This window comes from Protomyctophum bolini, assembly GCF_963924005.1.
Source record: "Protomyctophum bolini genome assembly, chromosome: 17".
Taxonomy (NCBI): Eukaryota; Metazoa; Chordata; class Actinopteri; order Myctophiformes; family Myctophidae; genus Protomyctophum; species Protomyctophum bolini.
The window spans coordinates 41,038,636-41,056,135 of record NC_137878.1 but is presented as its reverse complement, the minus strand read 5'-3'; the positions used below and the strand labels follow the sequence as shown (position 1 = coordinate 41,056,135).

The following is a 17,500-nucleotide window of genomic DNA, read 5'->3' as shown; positions in this document are numbered from 1 at the left end:
TCGAAGTCATTTTTAGTTTAGTTTAGTTTATTTCGCACAATAAAAACAGTTCAAAAAGGTAACATCAATAAAAGAGAAGTGTGTGCAGGTGAGAAAAGAAACCCAGGGAGGGCTTATATGTGGTTCTCACCATAGCTTTTGTCAAAGCAAAAGCTAATGGGGATCCTTATAAACAATAAACAATAAACACACACACACACACACACACACACACACACACACACACACAGTAGCGTATTGGTGCTGGTACCATGGAAGAGCGGGCACCATCTTTTATTTCATATTCCTACATTTATTTTGCATATTATAATCCTTTTTCATGAATATACAATATAACATAATTATTGTGCTACATATGGCACTGGATATAGCCATTCACTTTGAGCATAAACCATACTTTGACGGGTATTGGCCTATATGTAATGGGTCTGATAACCATGCATGTTCCAATCAATGAAATCATGTTTGCACTAAAGGTTGTTTTCCAAAGCTAAAACAACCTGCATATACACACGAAACCCAAGCGTTTAGGTTATAAACCGTTTTAAACACATCCTTTGTAACACTTTTTAAACGTGTCACAGTGTTTAGATTATAAACAGAAGAACACGTCTAATCGCCCGTAACACTTTTTAAACACATAAACGTGTTTAGTTTTTACAATCAACGTCAGTCATATAGGTGTTTAGAATTTGAACACTAGGTGTTCTCGTGAGGTGTTTGAGTTGAACTCGTGTTCTACTGTATTGTATGAATATTAATAAACACTTGGCATTTTATTATTACACACATGGTGTTTAGGTTTAAACGCGTCACATGTTCCACTTCCATGGATTTACAGTGTAGTAATAATTATACTGCAGGTTGTTTTAGCTTTTGGAAAACAACAACTACAAATATATAATTATGATATATATTATATTATATTATTATATTATAGGCTGTCTATAACTCCTGCTCTCCACGACAACAGCCGCTGGTCAAATGGAGAAGAGAGATTAGTGGATACAAGCTGCGTGTATACGCACGCACGCACCCGTTTATAGAGAACAAAGATGGATGGATTTGACAGCCAACGCACACACACATTTGAAATGTTTATTTATGTCCACTTAATGAGAAGTACAGGAATACCTTGTAGGCTACAAAGGACATAATTAAACAGTGGGAGAGCAGCCAGTTACAACGTGTGCATGTAGGCTACGGCAAAGCATCGTTACATACAGTAGCCTACAGCTGAGCTGACACGTCGGACACGGCACACACACACACACACACACACACACACGCGCGCGCGCGCAGTAGCCTACATTTGATGTTCGCTCGAAAAGTAATTAAGGAAAGGATGAAAAGAAAGAAAACGCGAAAAGTAGGCTATAAAGTTTATACATCGCAATAAGGACCGGCCTATAATAAGACAATGAAATAATAAAGGATTATAAAGGTGCAAAAATCACTGTAGAAGCGCATGTATTTAAACTGTTACATTCTGGGTGAGAAAGGTCCAGTGTGTCTGACACGGGATTCGTTTATCCTGACTTCAATTCACAGCGTCTCCGATATTTAAATAATTATTTGAACGCATTAAACCTACAAGTATAGAGATATACCTTCATACTGTATACGTAAATAATATATAGGCTAAATAGTTCTCATTCTGGAATCATATATAATATAAATATATATAGTGGCTGGGTAGGCCTATACTTACATCTCGGCTGCAGCGACTGGTGATTATCCGAGAGAGAGAGAGAGAGAGAGAGAGAGAGAGAGAGCGCACACACACACACACACACACACACACACACACACACACACACACACACTCACACTCACAGAGAGCGCTAGTCCCAGTTGAATTCAAATCAGTCGCCCGATTAATTCGCGCAGTAGGCTATATAAAAACTGTCCGCAAACAATTAATATTTCCTCCTCGCATATATAGGATGTGTGTCCCTTCTTGTATTGTTGTTGTTTAACTTGAACGATATATTATTGTTCTTCTTCTTCCAGCAATAATAATGAATAAAGTGCGCAAAATATGGTTTTATTTATCATATAGGTCTCTCTCTGTTGCAGTGACGCCAGAGACGCTCATCCCCCTGGGAGCGTCTCACGTCCACGCCGTATTCACCTCATCAGCGCATCCTTTCCACCGGTATTCACCTTCTTTTATTTTAATATTAAGAAAAAGTATAAAAAAAAAAGGTTTAGTCTGTGAAATGAAGTCCCCTCACATCTAAATATAAATGACACCCTGGCCTGCACATCATTCTACATTCACTCAAACTCTGGGCTCTGAGTGTGAAAGAAAATAGCTATAGGCCACATAAAAAGGTTATATGTACAGCCTATATGGACAATCAAAATCAGATGGAAATATCACATTTTCATGTGGTGACATAATTAAACTGATACGGACCACTGAGTGATTATTAAGAAAATTAAAACATGCACTTCATGTCATTTTGGAACGAGCTCTCATTTCTTCCCCGTAGAGGGCGACAAATGAAAACAATTCCCCCCAGTCGAGTGAGTCGAGTGCAATAGAAGAAGACGACAGCACCACCACCATAGAAGAAGCTATTAAAAACAGAGCCGAGGGAGGGAGAGTCAGCCAGTCAGTCAGAGATCGAGGCATAACTAACGTAACTTTACTTACATACTATTGTGTTATTGTCTCGGCATAACAGAGATATCGCTCAATCAAAGCCAGGATTGCCTCCATATACGACCTTTCAAAATGAATTAAATCATCAGATCTCTCACAGTCACTCACACACAGCCTCTCACACACACACACACACACACACACACACACACACACACACACACACACACACACACACACACACACACACACACACACACAGGAGGACTGGGAGACAGCAGGGCGGACCACCACCATCACTGGGATCATGGCCTCGTCACCGTCGCCGTCATCAGCTGCTGCTGCCGCTGCTGCTAAGAAGAAGTCGGAGAGGAAGTGTGCCATAAAGGAGGAGTACAGGCAGCTGTCCAGTGTGATGGGAGTCATGAACACCCTGAGAAAACAGGTCTGTCTGTCTGTGAGTCTGTCTGTCTGTGAGTCTGTCTGTCTGTCTGTCTGTGAGTCTGTCTGTCTGTGAGTCTGTCTGTCTGTGAGTCTGTCTGCCTGTCTGTGAGTCTGTCTGTCTGTCTGTCTGTGAGTCTGTCTGTCTGCCTGTGAGTCTGTCTCTCTATCTGTGAGTCTGTCTGTCTGTCTGTGAGTCTGTCTCTCTGTCTGTGAGTCTGTCTGTCTGCCTGTGAGTCTGTCTGTCTGTCTGTGAGTCTGTCTGTCTGTCTGTGAGTCTGTCTGTCTGTCTGTGAGTCTGTGAGTCTGTCTGTCTGTGAGTCTGTCTGTCTGTCTGTGAGTCTGTCTGTCTGCCTGTGAGTCTGTCTGTCTGTCTGTGAGTCTGTCTCTCTATCTGTGAGTCTGTCTGTCTGTCTGTGAGTCTGTCTCTCTGTCTGTGAGTCTGTCTGTCTGTCTGTGAGTCTGTCTGTCTGTGAGTCTGTCTGTCTGCCTGTGAGTCTGTCTGTCTGTCTGTGAGTCTGTCTGCCTGTCTGTGAGTCTGTCTGTCTGCCTGTGAGTCTGTCTCTCTATCTGTGAGTCTGTCTGTCTGCCTGTGAGTCTGTCTCTCTATCTGTGAGTCTGTCTGTCTGCCTGTGAGAGGTTGTGTATATTTCAGGGTACTGTGTGATGTACTGTGTATATTTCAGCGTACTGTGTGATGTACTGTGTATATTTCAGGGTACTATGTGATGTACTGTGTATATTTCAGGGTACTATGTGATGTACTGTGTATATTTCAGGGTACTATGTGATGTACTGTGTATATTTCAGGGTACTGTGTGATGTACTGTGTATATTTCAGGGTACTATGTGATGTACTGTGTATATTTCAGGGTACTGTGTGATGTACTGTGTATATTTCAGGGTACACTGTGAATGATGTGTATATTTCAGGGTACTATGTGATGTACTGTGTATATTTCAGCGTACTGTGTGATGTACTGTGTATGTTTCAGGGTACACTGTGCGATGTGGTCCTGGTGGTCCAAGGGAAGCACTTCCCTGTGCACAGAGTGGTGTTGGCTGCAGCCAGTCACTTCTTCAGCCTCATGTTTACCAGTGAGTGCATGTGCATGCACGCACGTACACACACACACACACACACACACACACACACACACACACACACACACACACACACACACACACACACACACACACACACACACACAGTCACGCACGTACACGTACACGTACACGTACACACACACACACACACACACAGTCACACACGCACGTACACGTACACACACACACAGTCACGCACACACGTACACACACACACACACACAGTCACGCACGTACACGTACACACACACACACAGTCACGCACGCACGCATGTACACTCACACACAGTCACGCACGCACGTACACGTACACACACACACAGTCACGCACGCACGCACGTACACACACACACACACACACACACACACACACACAGTCACACACACACGCACGCACACACACACACACACACACGAACAAGTATTACATAATCGCCTATAGTTGCACTTATTTGACATGATCTCAATCATTCTTTTTTTGCATAATCGACCGTCATAATCCAAAGTTTCCATGTTGGAAAAGATGTTTGTAAACGTTTTTTTTTTTTCAAACATTTTCCAAAAGTGGTGGAAATAGCTGCATCTACAAGCTCATACACAACGCATCGCGACGCGAGGGATAGTACTAATTTAACCCATTTTGGGGCGGGAACCCCTTTTTGGTGTTAGCATTATGTTATGCTTTAGCTATTGAAAAATAGCAGATCTACAAGCTCATAGCGTGGCACCGAGTGCCGCACTATGAACTTGTAGGTCTGCTATTTTTTTTAAATCAAAGAACGACCGACATAGAAACATAGGCTTTTTCAGAAAACTGTCAGGATGTAGAAGACATTTTTAGAATCTGATCTCAGGTCAGAATGGGCTAAAAAAAAAACCCCTCCAAACTAGAGCTGACCTTCGATTGTTTATTTTCTTTCCTTTCTTCAGCCCTACTCCAAACACAAATGTAACCCCAATATCATAAAAGACACAGAAGTCACATAAAATATTGTAACAGTGATGATGATGATGATCAAAGAAATACACAATGCACATTAATAATAGAGTTTTGGTCACACACACTAATCCACACTAACCGACAAGCAGACGTTGGCTTGGCGTGACATGACCTCAAAGACAATGAACCCATTCTGACCCGAGATCAGATTCTAAAAATGTCTTCTAGATCCTGACAGTTTTCTATGTTTCTATGTCAGTGGTTCAGTGGCGCGCTATACGCTAACGGAAACCAAGGTGTACTAAAATGCTTATAAGTAAACAATGGAACGTGCTAGAAACATTTCTTCGGTGTAGAGTAGAGACTTGCAGCTTTAAAATGAGACATTGCGTGACATTGTGGTCGTATCGCACATTTTCCTATTGCCATTCAAAAAGTCGCCAACGCTGGCCCAATGCACAATACGATGTTATTCCTCCAGCCAGTATGTTGGAGTCCACGGCCCGTGAGGTGGAGCTGAGGAGCGCTGAGCCGGAGGTCATTGGACTGCTGGTGGAGTTCATCTACACAGCCAGGTGAGCTGATTGGCTTAAACCCGTTCTCATCCACACAGCCAGGTGAGCTTTGATTGGCTTAAACCCGTTCTCATCCACACAGCCAGGTGAGCTTTGATTGGCTTAAACCCGTTCTCATCCACACAGCCAGGTGAGCTTTGATTGGCTTAAACCCGTTCTCATCCACACAGCCAGGTGAGCTTTGATTGGCTTAAACCCGTTCTCATCCACACAGCCAGGTGAGCTGATTGGCTTAAACCCCTTCTCATCCACACAGCCAGGTGAGCTTTGATTGGCTTAAACCCGTTCTCATCCACACAGCCAGGTGAGCTGATTGGCTTAAACCCCTTCTCATCCACACAGCCAGGTGAGCTTTGATTGGCTTAAACCCGTTCTCATCCACACAGCCAGGTGAGCTTTGATTGGCTTAAACCCGTTCTCATCCACACAGCCAGGTGAGCTTTGATTGGCTTTAACCCGTACTCATCCACACAGCCAGGTGAGCTTTGATTGGCTTAAACCCGTTCTCATCCACACAGCCAGGTGAGCTTTGATTGGCTTTAACCCGTACTCATCCACACAGCCAGGTGAGCTTTGATTGGCTTAAACCCCTTCTCATCCACACAGCCAGGTGAGCTTTGATTGGCTTAAACCCGTTCTCATCCGCACAGCCAGGTGAGCTTTGATTGGCTTAAACCCGTTCTCATCCACACAGCCAGGTGAGCTTTGATTGGCTTAAACCCGTTCTCATCCACACAGCCAGGTGAGCTTTGATTGGCTTAAACCCGTTCTCATCCACACAGCCAGGTGAGCTTTGATTGGCTTAACTAGGCTTACCATACGTCCTCTTTTGCCTGGACAAGTCCTCTTTTGGGGGGGCTGTCCGGGCAGTCCGGGGGGGGGGGGTTTATAAATTCCTTCAAATGTCCTGGGTTTTACACGTATCGCCTGTATATGTATCGCTACGCTAACAGACCATTCAGACCAATGTGTATTACAATGCACGTTCAATGGTTCGTAGTGGAAAAACACTGTGAGAGGTGGACTTTCATGTCCGGAATGTGTATTATTCATAACTCTGCATGGGCGTTGCGCTCTGAGTCTGACAGCACTGGTCCCGACCGCAGAGCAGAGCAGAGAAAGGCTCGCTGGCTGCTCTGCTGTCTGCAGATAGACTGTTGTGCTCTCCGTGAGGAAAGCTTGACATGCCAAAGATCATCATTGACATGCAGAAAAAGTAGGCTACTCTTAGCTTTGTGACTGACCAATGAGAAGCAGATTGTATTGTCTGCAAAGGAACTATGTGTCTGTCACAAATAAAAGTTCTGTCCTGCGAGCCCATGTCATGTCAACAACACAGACAAGGCAGCTGTGCGCGAGGCGAGTCCTGCAAATTAAATTGACCCAATATTATTTTGTACAATAGCAAAGCATATAAGATAATGGTTTGGAGAATAGGCTGGTCTCTCTTTTTACAAGAGATAAGCCATTGCATACAGGTTCTTAAACTTTTTAATTTCAAGGACCCCCATAACTCTGAGAGTAAAACCAGATGGACCCATAAGAGTCCCATTTGATTCCATTTGTACAGTATCAGAGTTATAAAAGGGTCCATTTGGTTCCATTCGTTAGTACACTCTCAGAGTTACAGACCTGTAAGGGTCCATGATTTGGTTCCATTCGTACACTCTTAGAGTCACAGACCTGTAACTCCAGGGTCCAATGGGTTAAAGAACCACCACTCTTCTGTGCGTTAGAATCTGATCTCAGGTCAGAATGGGTTAAAGAACCACCGCTCTTCTGTGCGTTAGAATCTGGTCTCAGGTCAGAATGGGTTAAAGAACCACCACTCTTCTGTGCGTTAGAATCTGGTCTCAGGTCAGAATGGGTTAAAGAACCACCACTCTTCTGTGCGTTAGAATCTGGTCTCAGGTCAGAATGGGTTAAAGAACCACCACTCTTCTGTGCGTTAGAATCTGATCTCAGGTCAGAATGGGTTAAAGAACCACCACTCTTCTGTGTGTTAGAATCTGATCTCAGGTCAGAATGGGTTAAAGAACCACCACTCTTCTGTGCGTTAGAATCTGATCTCAGGTCAGAATGGGTTAAAGAACCACCACTCTTCTGTGTGTTAGAATCTGATCTCAGGTCAGAATGGGTTAAAGAACCACCACTCTTCTGTGCGTTAGAATCTGATCTCAGGTCAGAATGGGTTAAAGAACCACCACTCTTCTGTGCGTTAGAATATGATCTCAGGTCAGAATGGGTTAAAGAACCACCACTCTTCTGTGCGTTAGAATCTGATCTCAGGTCAGAGTGGGTTAAAGAACCACCACTCTTCTGTGCGTTAGAATCTGATCTCAGGTCAGAATGGGTTACTCGTAGCAGTCGAAGGCATTACATTTAGTTTGACTCGTTACCACAGATGACTATTGGTGAAAATGGTCTCCTGACCCACAGGTGTGTGTGTGTGTGTGTGTGTGTGTGTGTGTGTGCGCGTGCGCGTGTGTTGTGTGTGTGTGTGTGTGTGCGTGCGTCAGGATCTCGGTGAACAGCGGTAACGTCCAGTCGCTGCTGGACGCAGCCAACCAGTACCAGATTGAGCCGGTCAAGAAGATGTGTGTGGACTTCCTCAAAGGACAGATCGACGCCACCAACTGTCTGGGTGGGTGAGCGGCACACGTCACATGGCATGACATCACCACGTCACATGGCATGACATCACCACATCACATGACATCATCACATGACATGTCTGGGTGAGCAGCACACATCCAATATGATCCTCATTGATGTGTAAGGATGAAAAAGGTATATTTAGGTCACACGATAAAGGAAATCTGATCTCCAGCACAGCTAGTTACAGTCATAGTTACAGTCATAGTTACAGTCATAGTTACAGTCATAGTTACAGTCATAGTTACAGTCATAGTTACAGTCATAGTTACAGTCATAGTTACAGTCATAGTTGCAGTCATAGTTGCAGTCATAGTTACAGTCATAGTTACAGTCATAGTTGGCAATAATGTCTCAAACATTTTTGAAGAATGAATAAAAAGCTGATGCAGCATTTGGCCAGTGTGCCTAACTGAAAGTTGGCACATCATATGTGAATATGATTTAAATGTATTCAGTGTTACCGACGTGTTGATTTGACTTTTTGCATGTCACGTTTGGATACGTGAGGCATTGCTCTTTATTTAACTTTTAGCACGTATCTACAGGCAGACAGACAGACAGGCAGGCAGGCAGACAGACTGACAGACAGACAGGCAGACAGACAGGCAGGCAGACAGACAGACAGACAGACAGACAGACAGACAGACAGACAGACAGGCAGGCAGGCAGGCAGACCGACAGACAGACAGACAGACAGACAGACAGACAGACATTCTATGATTCTAAGATTTCTATGACGAAAGAAATTCGTCGATACCTTTCTTTCACTGCAGAAAACTAAAGGAAAACTAAGCTATGATGACTAAAACTAAGACTGAATATACTGACAATTTCCTCAACAAATAAAAAGTAGACTAAAATGTTAGGAAGGGACTCTAGTGGACAAGAGATCCACTGTAAGTCATTTTACACTCGGTTTTTGCATGTGTAAAAACCAGCCATTACGACGGCATCAAAGGCCGCCACAGTGGACACTGTGGTGGCGTCCGTATTCCACGCATCGCCGCCCTAGCAGAGGACTGATGTCTGTGTGTCTGTGGTGGCGTCTGTAGGCATAGCAGAGTGCATGGACTGATGTGTGTGTGTGTGTGTGTGTGTGTGTGTCTGTGTGTGTGTGTGTGTGTGTGTGTGTCTGTGTCTGTGTCTGTGTCTGTGTGTGTCTGTGTGTGTGTGTGTGTGTGTGTGTGTCTGTGGTGGCGTCTGTAGGCATCGCGGCCCTGGCAGACTGCATGGACTGTCCCGAGCTGAAGGGGGCGGCAGAGGTCTTCGTCCAGATGCATTTCACCGAGGTGTACCGGCTGGACGAGTTCCTGGCGCTGGACGTCGCTCAGCTCACACACCTGCTGCACCAGGACCAGCTGACGGTGCGCGCAGAGGCACAGGTACGCTACGCACACTGACCCAGGACCAGCTGACGGTGCGCGCAGAGGCACAGGTACGCCACGCACACTGACCCAGGACCAGCTGACGGTGCGCGCAGAGGCACAGGTACGCTACGCACACTGACCCAAGACCAGCTGACGGTGCGCGCCGAGGCACAGGTACGCTACGCACACTGACCCAGGACCAGCTGACGGTGCGCGCCGAGGCACAGGTACGCTACGCACACTGACCCAGGACCAGCTGACGGTGCGCGTAGAGGCACAGGTACGCACACGCACACTGACCCAGGACCAGGGTTGGGATTCGTTAGGATTTTTATGGTTCCGAATCCTTCCCGGATCCCTCTTTGCGGTTCCGGTTCCTAACGGTTCTCTTAACGGATCCCAATATAATTTTTTCCCCTTTTTTATTATAACTAACCTAACCAAGTACATAATGAACACAAATTCATTCATTCAATTATTGAAAATGCTCTTTACAATTATGAGGTGGCACTATTATTTTAATTTCACCACCACCAGCTAGCCACCACAACAATAGCATTGTTGCAATTTGTACTGTATATTGCAATTTGCTGTATATTAAATACAGTACACATTGCAATAATGATATTGTTGTGGTGACAAATGTTGTCTTTAATGTTCAGATTAATTTAATATGAAGGACCCCTTACCCTAATGGAAACAAATAGTGCTTTCTTGGATTATAAAATCCTTTTAGCAGACCTAAGACCCTGAACTGTAGGCTACGCTCCTGTGCTTTTTTCTGCAAACTGTTTATAAAGTAATCAATCTATGGAGGTATATGCACCTCCTAAACGCTGGGCTCTCAACAGTCACGCGATTAATTTAGAGACAAATCAAAAGCAGTTGAGTTGCTTATAAGTTGTAAAAAATAAGTGCAGACAAATTGATTTGGCTATATTTAACGTGATTCATATAATATCAGACAGAAGGACGTCGAGTCATTGGCGGTCTAAATTAACACCATTAACAACAGTTGTAGGCTACAACACGCCTAATGAAAAGCTCTGTAGAAGTTTAGTAGTTTTTATTTTCTATTACGTTACTATCCTGGGGAAAGTGAACGAGCCTTGCATCATCCTCGTCCCCCGCCGGCTGTGGTGGAGCTGCGGGGGGAGTGCAGGCACGGCTTTCCGCATGGCTCTCAAACGCGATGTGCCTACTGTAGATTATTCTCCTGAGTTGTGGACTCGTGTAGACATATTGATTTTGAGATGTTTCCTCGTGGACGTGGTGCAACTGGTAGCCTACAAGTTGCAACAACCTTTGCAGGGAACTATAGCATCGCATTTATTGCACTTTGCGTGCTCAGCCTCAGAGTCGTTTCCCTCTCTGTTAACCACACTGTGGAGATCTCTTCGACATACTGTCCCACTCGCTCTGCGGCGGTGAGCGGTCGCTGAATGCACAGAACAGTGGGCGTATCCTCCCCCCCGAGGCACAGGTACGCTACGCACACTGACTCAGGACCAGCTGACGGTGCGCGCAGAGGCACAGGTACGCTACGCACACTGACCCAGGACCAGCTGACGGTGCGCGCAGAGGCACAGGTACGCTACGCACACTGACCCAGGACCAGCTGACGGTGCGCGCAGAGGCACAGGTACGCTACGCACACTGACCCAGGACCAGCTGACGGTGCGCGTAGAGGCACAGGTACGCACGCACCTCTATTGACTCAATCGGGGGACTCTTTTCTTTTTTTTTTATACATTCTTTTATCCCACGATTTTGTAACCCATTTTTCACCCCTGTGTCAATCACCTAATGTGATCCTGGGCTCTAACACACCCTCCACCAACCTAGTCCCCATATATGGGGGACAAGGGGAGACCAACCTAGTCCCCATATATGGGGGACAAGGGGAGACCAACCTAGTCCCCATATATGGGGGACAAGGGGAGAGCAACAGACTTGAACTCATGCTTCCTTCATGCCTGAGTGTCCAAGTTGCTCCTTTACACCTGACAGGGGGGAGTTTCCCTGGTTGGACGTCGTAGCGCGTGGAAGGAACACGATATTCCAACCAGTTCCTTTCCCCTCCATCAGGCGCCCCGGCTGGCCAGGGGGAGGCAGTTTAGAGACCAGGATTACTGCATGTCTTTTGTGAGGGTACCTACCCTAGGGGACACGGGGAGAACATGTGAGGGTACCTAACCTAGGGGACACGGGGAGAACATGTGAGGGTACCTAACCTAGGGGACACGGGGAGAACATGTGAGGGTACCTACCCTATAGGGGACACGGGGAGAACATGTGAGGGTACCTACCCTAGGGGACACGGGGAGAACATGTGAGGGTACCTACCCTATAGGGGACACGGGGAGAACATGTGAGGGTACCTACCCTATAGGGGACACGGGGAGAACATGTGAGGGTACCTACCCTATAGGGGACACGGGGAGAACATGTGAGGGTACCTACCCTATAGGGGACACGGGGAGAACATGTGAGGGTACCTACCCTATAGGGGACACGGGGAGAACATGTGAGGGTACCTACCCTATAGGGGACACGGGGAGAACATGTGAGGGTACCTACTCTAGGGGACACGGGGAGAACATGTGAGGGTACCTACCCTATAGGGGACACGGGGAGAACATGTGAGGGTACCTACCCTAGGGGACACGGGGAGAACATGTGAGGGTACCTACCCTAGGGGACACGGGGAGAACATGTGAGGGTACCTATCCTAGGGGACACGGGGAGAACATGTGAGGGTACCTACCCTAGGGGACACGGGGAGAACATGTGAGGGTACCTACCCTAGGGGACATCGGGGGACTCTTGAGTATGCGCTGCTGTGTTTAGATCTATGACGCAGCTGTGTGTGTGTGTGTGTGTGTCTGACTGTGTGTGTGTGTGTGTGTGTGTGTGTGTGTGTGTGTGTCTGACTGTGTGTGTGTGTCTGACTGTGTGTGTGTGTGTGACTGACTGTGTGTGTGTGTGTGTGTCTGACTGTGTGTGTGTGTGTGTGTCTGACTGTGTGTGTGTGCGACTGTGCGCGTGCGTGCCCAGATCTACGACGCGGCGGTGCGCTGGATGAAGTACGACGTGTCTCAGCGCCAGCAGCACATGGTGCAGGTTCTGGGCTGCGTGCGTTTCCCTCTGGTCTCCAAGACCTTCCTGTCCAAGACGGTGCAGGCAGAGCCTCTGATCCAGGACGACCCGCAGTGCCTCAAGATGGTCATCGGTGAGCGGAGGGGCACGCACGCATGCACGCACGCACGCACGCACGCAACGCACGCACGCACGCACGCACGCACGCACGCAACGCACACACGCACGCACGCACGCACGCACGCACGCACGCACGCAACGCACACACACACGCACGCACGCACGCACACGCACGCACATGGATTTTAGTTTTTTTTAATGCTTTAGAAAAGTTAAAATCTTGAAATATTCTGTGTATGTACAGTATGTAGTAATAATAATGAATTGCATTTTTATAGCGCTTTTCCAACGGTTCATTCATTCATACGTCGGGGAGGTGAAGCGGCGAACAGTCGACGCCAGCGTCCTCACTTCCCCACATTCACACACCGACCGGTGGCGAGCTGAGCTCACACCGACCGACTCACTGGAGGCGACGTAGGGTTCAGTGTCTTCTTGCCCAAGGACACTTAGAGGACATGTGGCCAGGAGGAGGAGGAGCCGGGATTCCAACCGCCGACCCATGAAATGAAATCCAAGCTGAGCCTCCCCAGACTAATATCCCGCGGTCCGTGCTGAGCCTCCCCAGACTAACATCCCGCGGTCCAAGCTGAGCCTCCCCAGACTAATATCCCGCGGTCCAAGCTGAGCCTCCCCAGACTAATATCCCGCGGTCCAAGCTGAGCCTCCCCAGACTAATATCCTGCGGTCCAAGCTGAAAAAACCTCAAACATTTTCATGTCAAGGACCCCCAGAAATATATGTAATTGCCCGCCGACCCCCCCATCTGAAAATAATTATGTGCCCCCCACATTATGTGGGGGGCGAGTATAATTATGTGCCCCCCCCCCCCCGCCTAGAAGCAAAGATTTGAGTTAAAAGACGTTCGATCTGGAAGAATATAATATTCAAAGATTTGCGCCACATTTCCCCCTCTCGACTGACTCCGCCTTCCCTCCGACTGACTCCGCCTTCCCCCTCTCGACTGACTCCGCCTTCCCTCTGCCCTGATAGGCGGGATGCGCTATCACCTGCTGTCGCCCGAGGACCGCGAGGACCTCGGCGAGAGCAGCCGACCGCGCCGCAAGAAACACGACTACCGCATCGCACTGTTCGGAGGCTCGCAGCCGCAGTCCTGTCGCTACTTCAACCCCAAGGTACACTGTTCACTCCATGTTTTACTTCAACCCCAAGGTACACTGTTCACTCCATGTTTTACTTCAACCCCAAGGTACAGGCCACTATTCACTCCATGTTTTACTTCAACCCCAAGGTACAGGCCACTGTTCACTCCATGTTTTACTCCAACCCCAAGTTAGAGTCCACTATTCACTCCATGTTTTACTTCAACCCCAAGGTACAGGTCACTATTCACTCCATGTTTTACTTCAACCCCACGGTACAGGCCACTATTCACTCCATGTTTTACTTCAACCCCAAGGTACAGGCCACTGTTCACTCCATGTTTTACTTCAACCCCAAGGTACAGGCCACTGTTCACTCCATGTTTTACTTCAACCCCAAGGTACAGGTCACTATTCACTCCATGTTTTACTGTCCTGTCTGTGTTGTCCTGTCTGTGTGTCCTGTCTGTGTGTCCTGTCTGTCCTGTCCTGTCTGTGTTGTCCTGTCTGTGTTGTCCTGTCTGTGTGTCCTGTCTGTGTGTCCTGTCTGTGTGTCCTGTCTGTGTGTCCTGTCTGTGTTGTCCTGTCTGTGTGTCCTGTCTGTGTGTCCTGTCTGTCCTGTCCTGTCTGTGTTGTCCTGTCTGTGTGTCCTGTCTGTGTGTCCTGTCTGTGTGTCCTGTCTGTGTTGTCCTGTCTGTGTTGTCCTGTCTGTGTGTCCTGTCTGTGTGTCCTGTCTGTGTGGTCCTGTCTGTGTGTCCTGTCTGTGTGTCCTGTCTGTGTGTCCTGTCTGTGTGTCCTGTCTGTGTGGTCCTGTCTGTGTGTCCTGTCTGTGTGTCCTGTCCTGTGTGTCCTGTCTGTGTGTCCTGTCTGTGTGTCCTGTCCTGTGTGTCCTGTCTGTGTGTCCTGTCTGTGTGTCCTGTCTGTGTGTCCTGTCTGTGTGTCCTGTCTGTGTGTCCTGTCCGTGTGTTGTCCTGTCTGTGTGTCCTGTCTGTGTGTCCTGTCTGTGTGTCCTGTCTGTGTGTCCTGTCTGTGTGGTCCTGTCTGTGTGTCCTGTCTGTGTGTCCTGTCTGTGTGTCCTGTCTGTGTGTCCTGTCTGTGTGTCCTGTCTGTGTGTCCTCCAGGACTCCAGCTGGACAGACATCCGCTGTCCGTTCGAGAAGCGGCGAGACGCCACTGCTGTGTTCTGGGACAACGTTGTGTACATCCTGGGAGGTTCACAGCTGTTCCCTATCAAGGTTACTGTACTTATAATATTATACATTAATACGCTTTGTCCTTGGCTGTTTTTCTGTCGTACACAAGCGGAGCAGCATTGTCTGAACTGCTGACACGCTGTCACAGGCATCTAAACATATGTTTTCACTCCTAAAATGTTAATATAAAACGGTACGTGTATGTAAAAAAAAAAGAGAGATTTCCAACTTTACAAGTAATTAAAATCGCGCAATTAAAAACAATATAACATGTTTACAATGTATTAGTTTGTGCTTAATCAAACAGTGCTTTACTGGCCTTGTTATGCGAGCGCACTTGTGAGATGATTTGGGAGCGCATGCATTTATGATATTATAAAAAAAGGCATAAATGGACTGCACGCCTTTATTTCCAAGTGACAATGACAAGCATACAGCTTGCCTATTTGCAAGTAGCAGGCTATAGGCGTAAGGGGCTTAATCATTCACCATTTAAATAAGTGCTTTGACAGTTCAGATAAAAGCGAGATCATTTTCGGGGGTCGGGAGGACGGGACCGCGGAACCTTCCCTCGAATGTGTGGCAGATTTTACACTCGATTGATAAATGGTCCAGCCATAATCTGACTGGACCTTTGTTTCCCCGTCCCAGCGCATGGACTGCTACAACGTTCTGAAGGACTCCTGGTACTCCAAGCTGGGCCCGCCCACGCCGCGGGACAGCCTGGCGGCGTGCGCCTCACAGGGCAAGATCTACACGTCTGGAGGGTCCGAAGTGGGTGAGTGATGGATCTGTAGATCTACACGTCTGGGGGGTCCGAAGGTCTACTTGAGGTCTACTTTTAAAATTGCCAGCTCAAGGTGATCTACCAACCAAAAACATATTATCCCATTGCTTGAAATACTCAATAAATAACATTAAGGCATTAGGACTGTTTCAAAATCAATTCACCTTTTCAGTTACCCCACATTGCAAAGAAGAGACTTTTTGTTAAAGTTACTCTTTGTAATAACGTCAATTTCAATTTGTAATAACATATTGCTCATAAAATGTTACAAATATTAAAAGTATAACACATAAAAAGCATACACAATCACATGAAGTAATAATGCACCACTCGACTCAACCAGAGCAGAACTCCCACCACAGGACTCTGGCAATCAATTAATACAGTTGCAACCACTATATTAATGGAAAGTACTTCATACAATTTAGTATAGATGCTCCAACTTTCGTCTTTTTCACATCGCCTGTTCTTTACTGTGCGTGCGTGCGTGCCTGTGCGTGCGTTCGTGCCTGTGTGTGTGCGTGTGCGTGTGTGCGCGTGTGCGCGTGTGTGCCAAGTAGTTAACTAAAACTAAGAAAAAAACCGAAAACTAGAATAAAAAACAAACATTTTAGTTAACTGAAACTAATAGAAACAGTGGTGGATAGGAATGTGTGGAGGGCAGCGATCCAGGAATCCCCAGTTGGTGCTGGCTAGACCTCACTCTGCAGCAAGAGAATACAAACTAAAAATAAATTTAAAAAAACGATAACTAAACTGAAACTGTATTGTGTGTCCTCAAAACTAACTGAAATTATAGGGCAAAAAATACCCTTAGTTTTAGTTTTTAGCAATATTTATATGCCTTTCGGATATTTATAATATAATCCTTTTAAATTCATTAGATTCACTTCCTCATTTCTCCAACAAGTTTTACGGCAGTTTTTTCATCACCGTACGACAGCGTGTAGCCACGCTAGCCCTAACCCACAAATAAACCAAAGTACGGAAAAAACTAAAACTAAGCTTTTTCACCAAAATAAAAACTAGCAAACCTCCTCTAAAAACCTCGAACTAAAACTAACTGAATTAGAAAGAAAAATGTCAAAACTAACAAAAACTAAACTATAATGGAAAAAACAACAACTAAACTATTATAACCTTGGTGTGTGCGTGTGTGTGTGTGTGTGTGTGTGTGTGCGTGCCTGTGTGTGTGTGTGCCTGTGTGTGTGCGTGCCTGTGTGTGTGCGTGCCTGTGTGCGTGCCTGTGTGTGCGTGCCTGTGTGCGTGCCTGTGTGTGTGTGTGTGTGTGTGCGTACCTGTGTGTGCGTGCGTTGCAGGCAGCTCTGCGCTGGACCTGTTCGAGTGCTACGACACGCGCACCGAGTCGTGGCAGGTGAAGAGCAGCATGCTGATGGCCCGCTGCAGCCACGGCTCCGTGGAGCACCAGGGCCTGGTGTACGTGTGCGGCGGCACCGTGGGGAACAACGTCTCCGGACGCGTGCTCAACAACTGTGAGG

At 46.9% G+C, this 17,500-nt stretch overlaps 2 protein-coding genes across 3 annotated transcripts in view; one reads left to right on the top strand and one right to left on the bottom strand.

Moving 5' to 3' along the window:
* Nucleotides 1–270, bottom strand: part of LOC308331785 (vesicle-associated membrane protein 3-like) — a gene marked incomplete at both ends in the record, with an annotated part of 9,495 nt that extends 9,225 nt beyond the window's left edge. Inside the window, one exon of the mRNA XM_080787279.1 lies at nt 251–270. Within this exon, the coding sequence (XP_080643405.1) occupies nt 251–270 (20 nt within the window). The remainder of the gene's footprint in view (nt 1–250) is intronic.
* A 2,350-nt stretch (nt 271–2,620) lies between these two features.
* LOC308331901 (kelch-like protein 7) overlaps nt 2,621–17,500 on the top strand; it is a 19,740-nt gene continuing 4,860 nt past the window's right edge. Inside the window, exons 1-10 of one of the 2 annotated variants that reach the window (XM_080787433.1) lie at nt 2,621–3,056; nt 4,048–4,150; nt 5,581–5,674; nt 8,194–8,318; nt 9,539–9,714; nt 12,757–12,931; nt 13,912–14,054; nt 15,143–15,256; nt 15,866–15,992; nt 17,321–17,500. The exon at nt 17,321–17,500 is cut by the window's right edge and continues 22 nt beyond it. In XM_080787433.1, the coding sequence (XP_080643559.1) occupies nt 2,919–3,056; nt 4,048–4,150; nt 5,581–5,674; nt 8,194–8,318; nt 9,539–9,714; nt 12,757–12,931; nt 13,912–14,054; nt 15,143–15,256; nt 15,866–15,992; nt 17,321–17,500 (1,375 nt within the window). In that variant the 5' untranslated portion in view covers nt 2,621–2,918. The remainder of the gene's footprint in view (nt 3,057–4,047; nt 4,151–5,580; nt 5,675–8,193; nt 8,319–9,538; nt 9,715–12,756; nt 12,932–13,911; nt 14,055–15,142; nt 15,257–15,865; nt 15,993–17,320) is intronic. The other variant, XM_080787434.1, reaches the window with a different exon arrangement.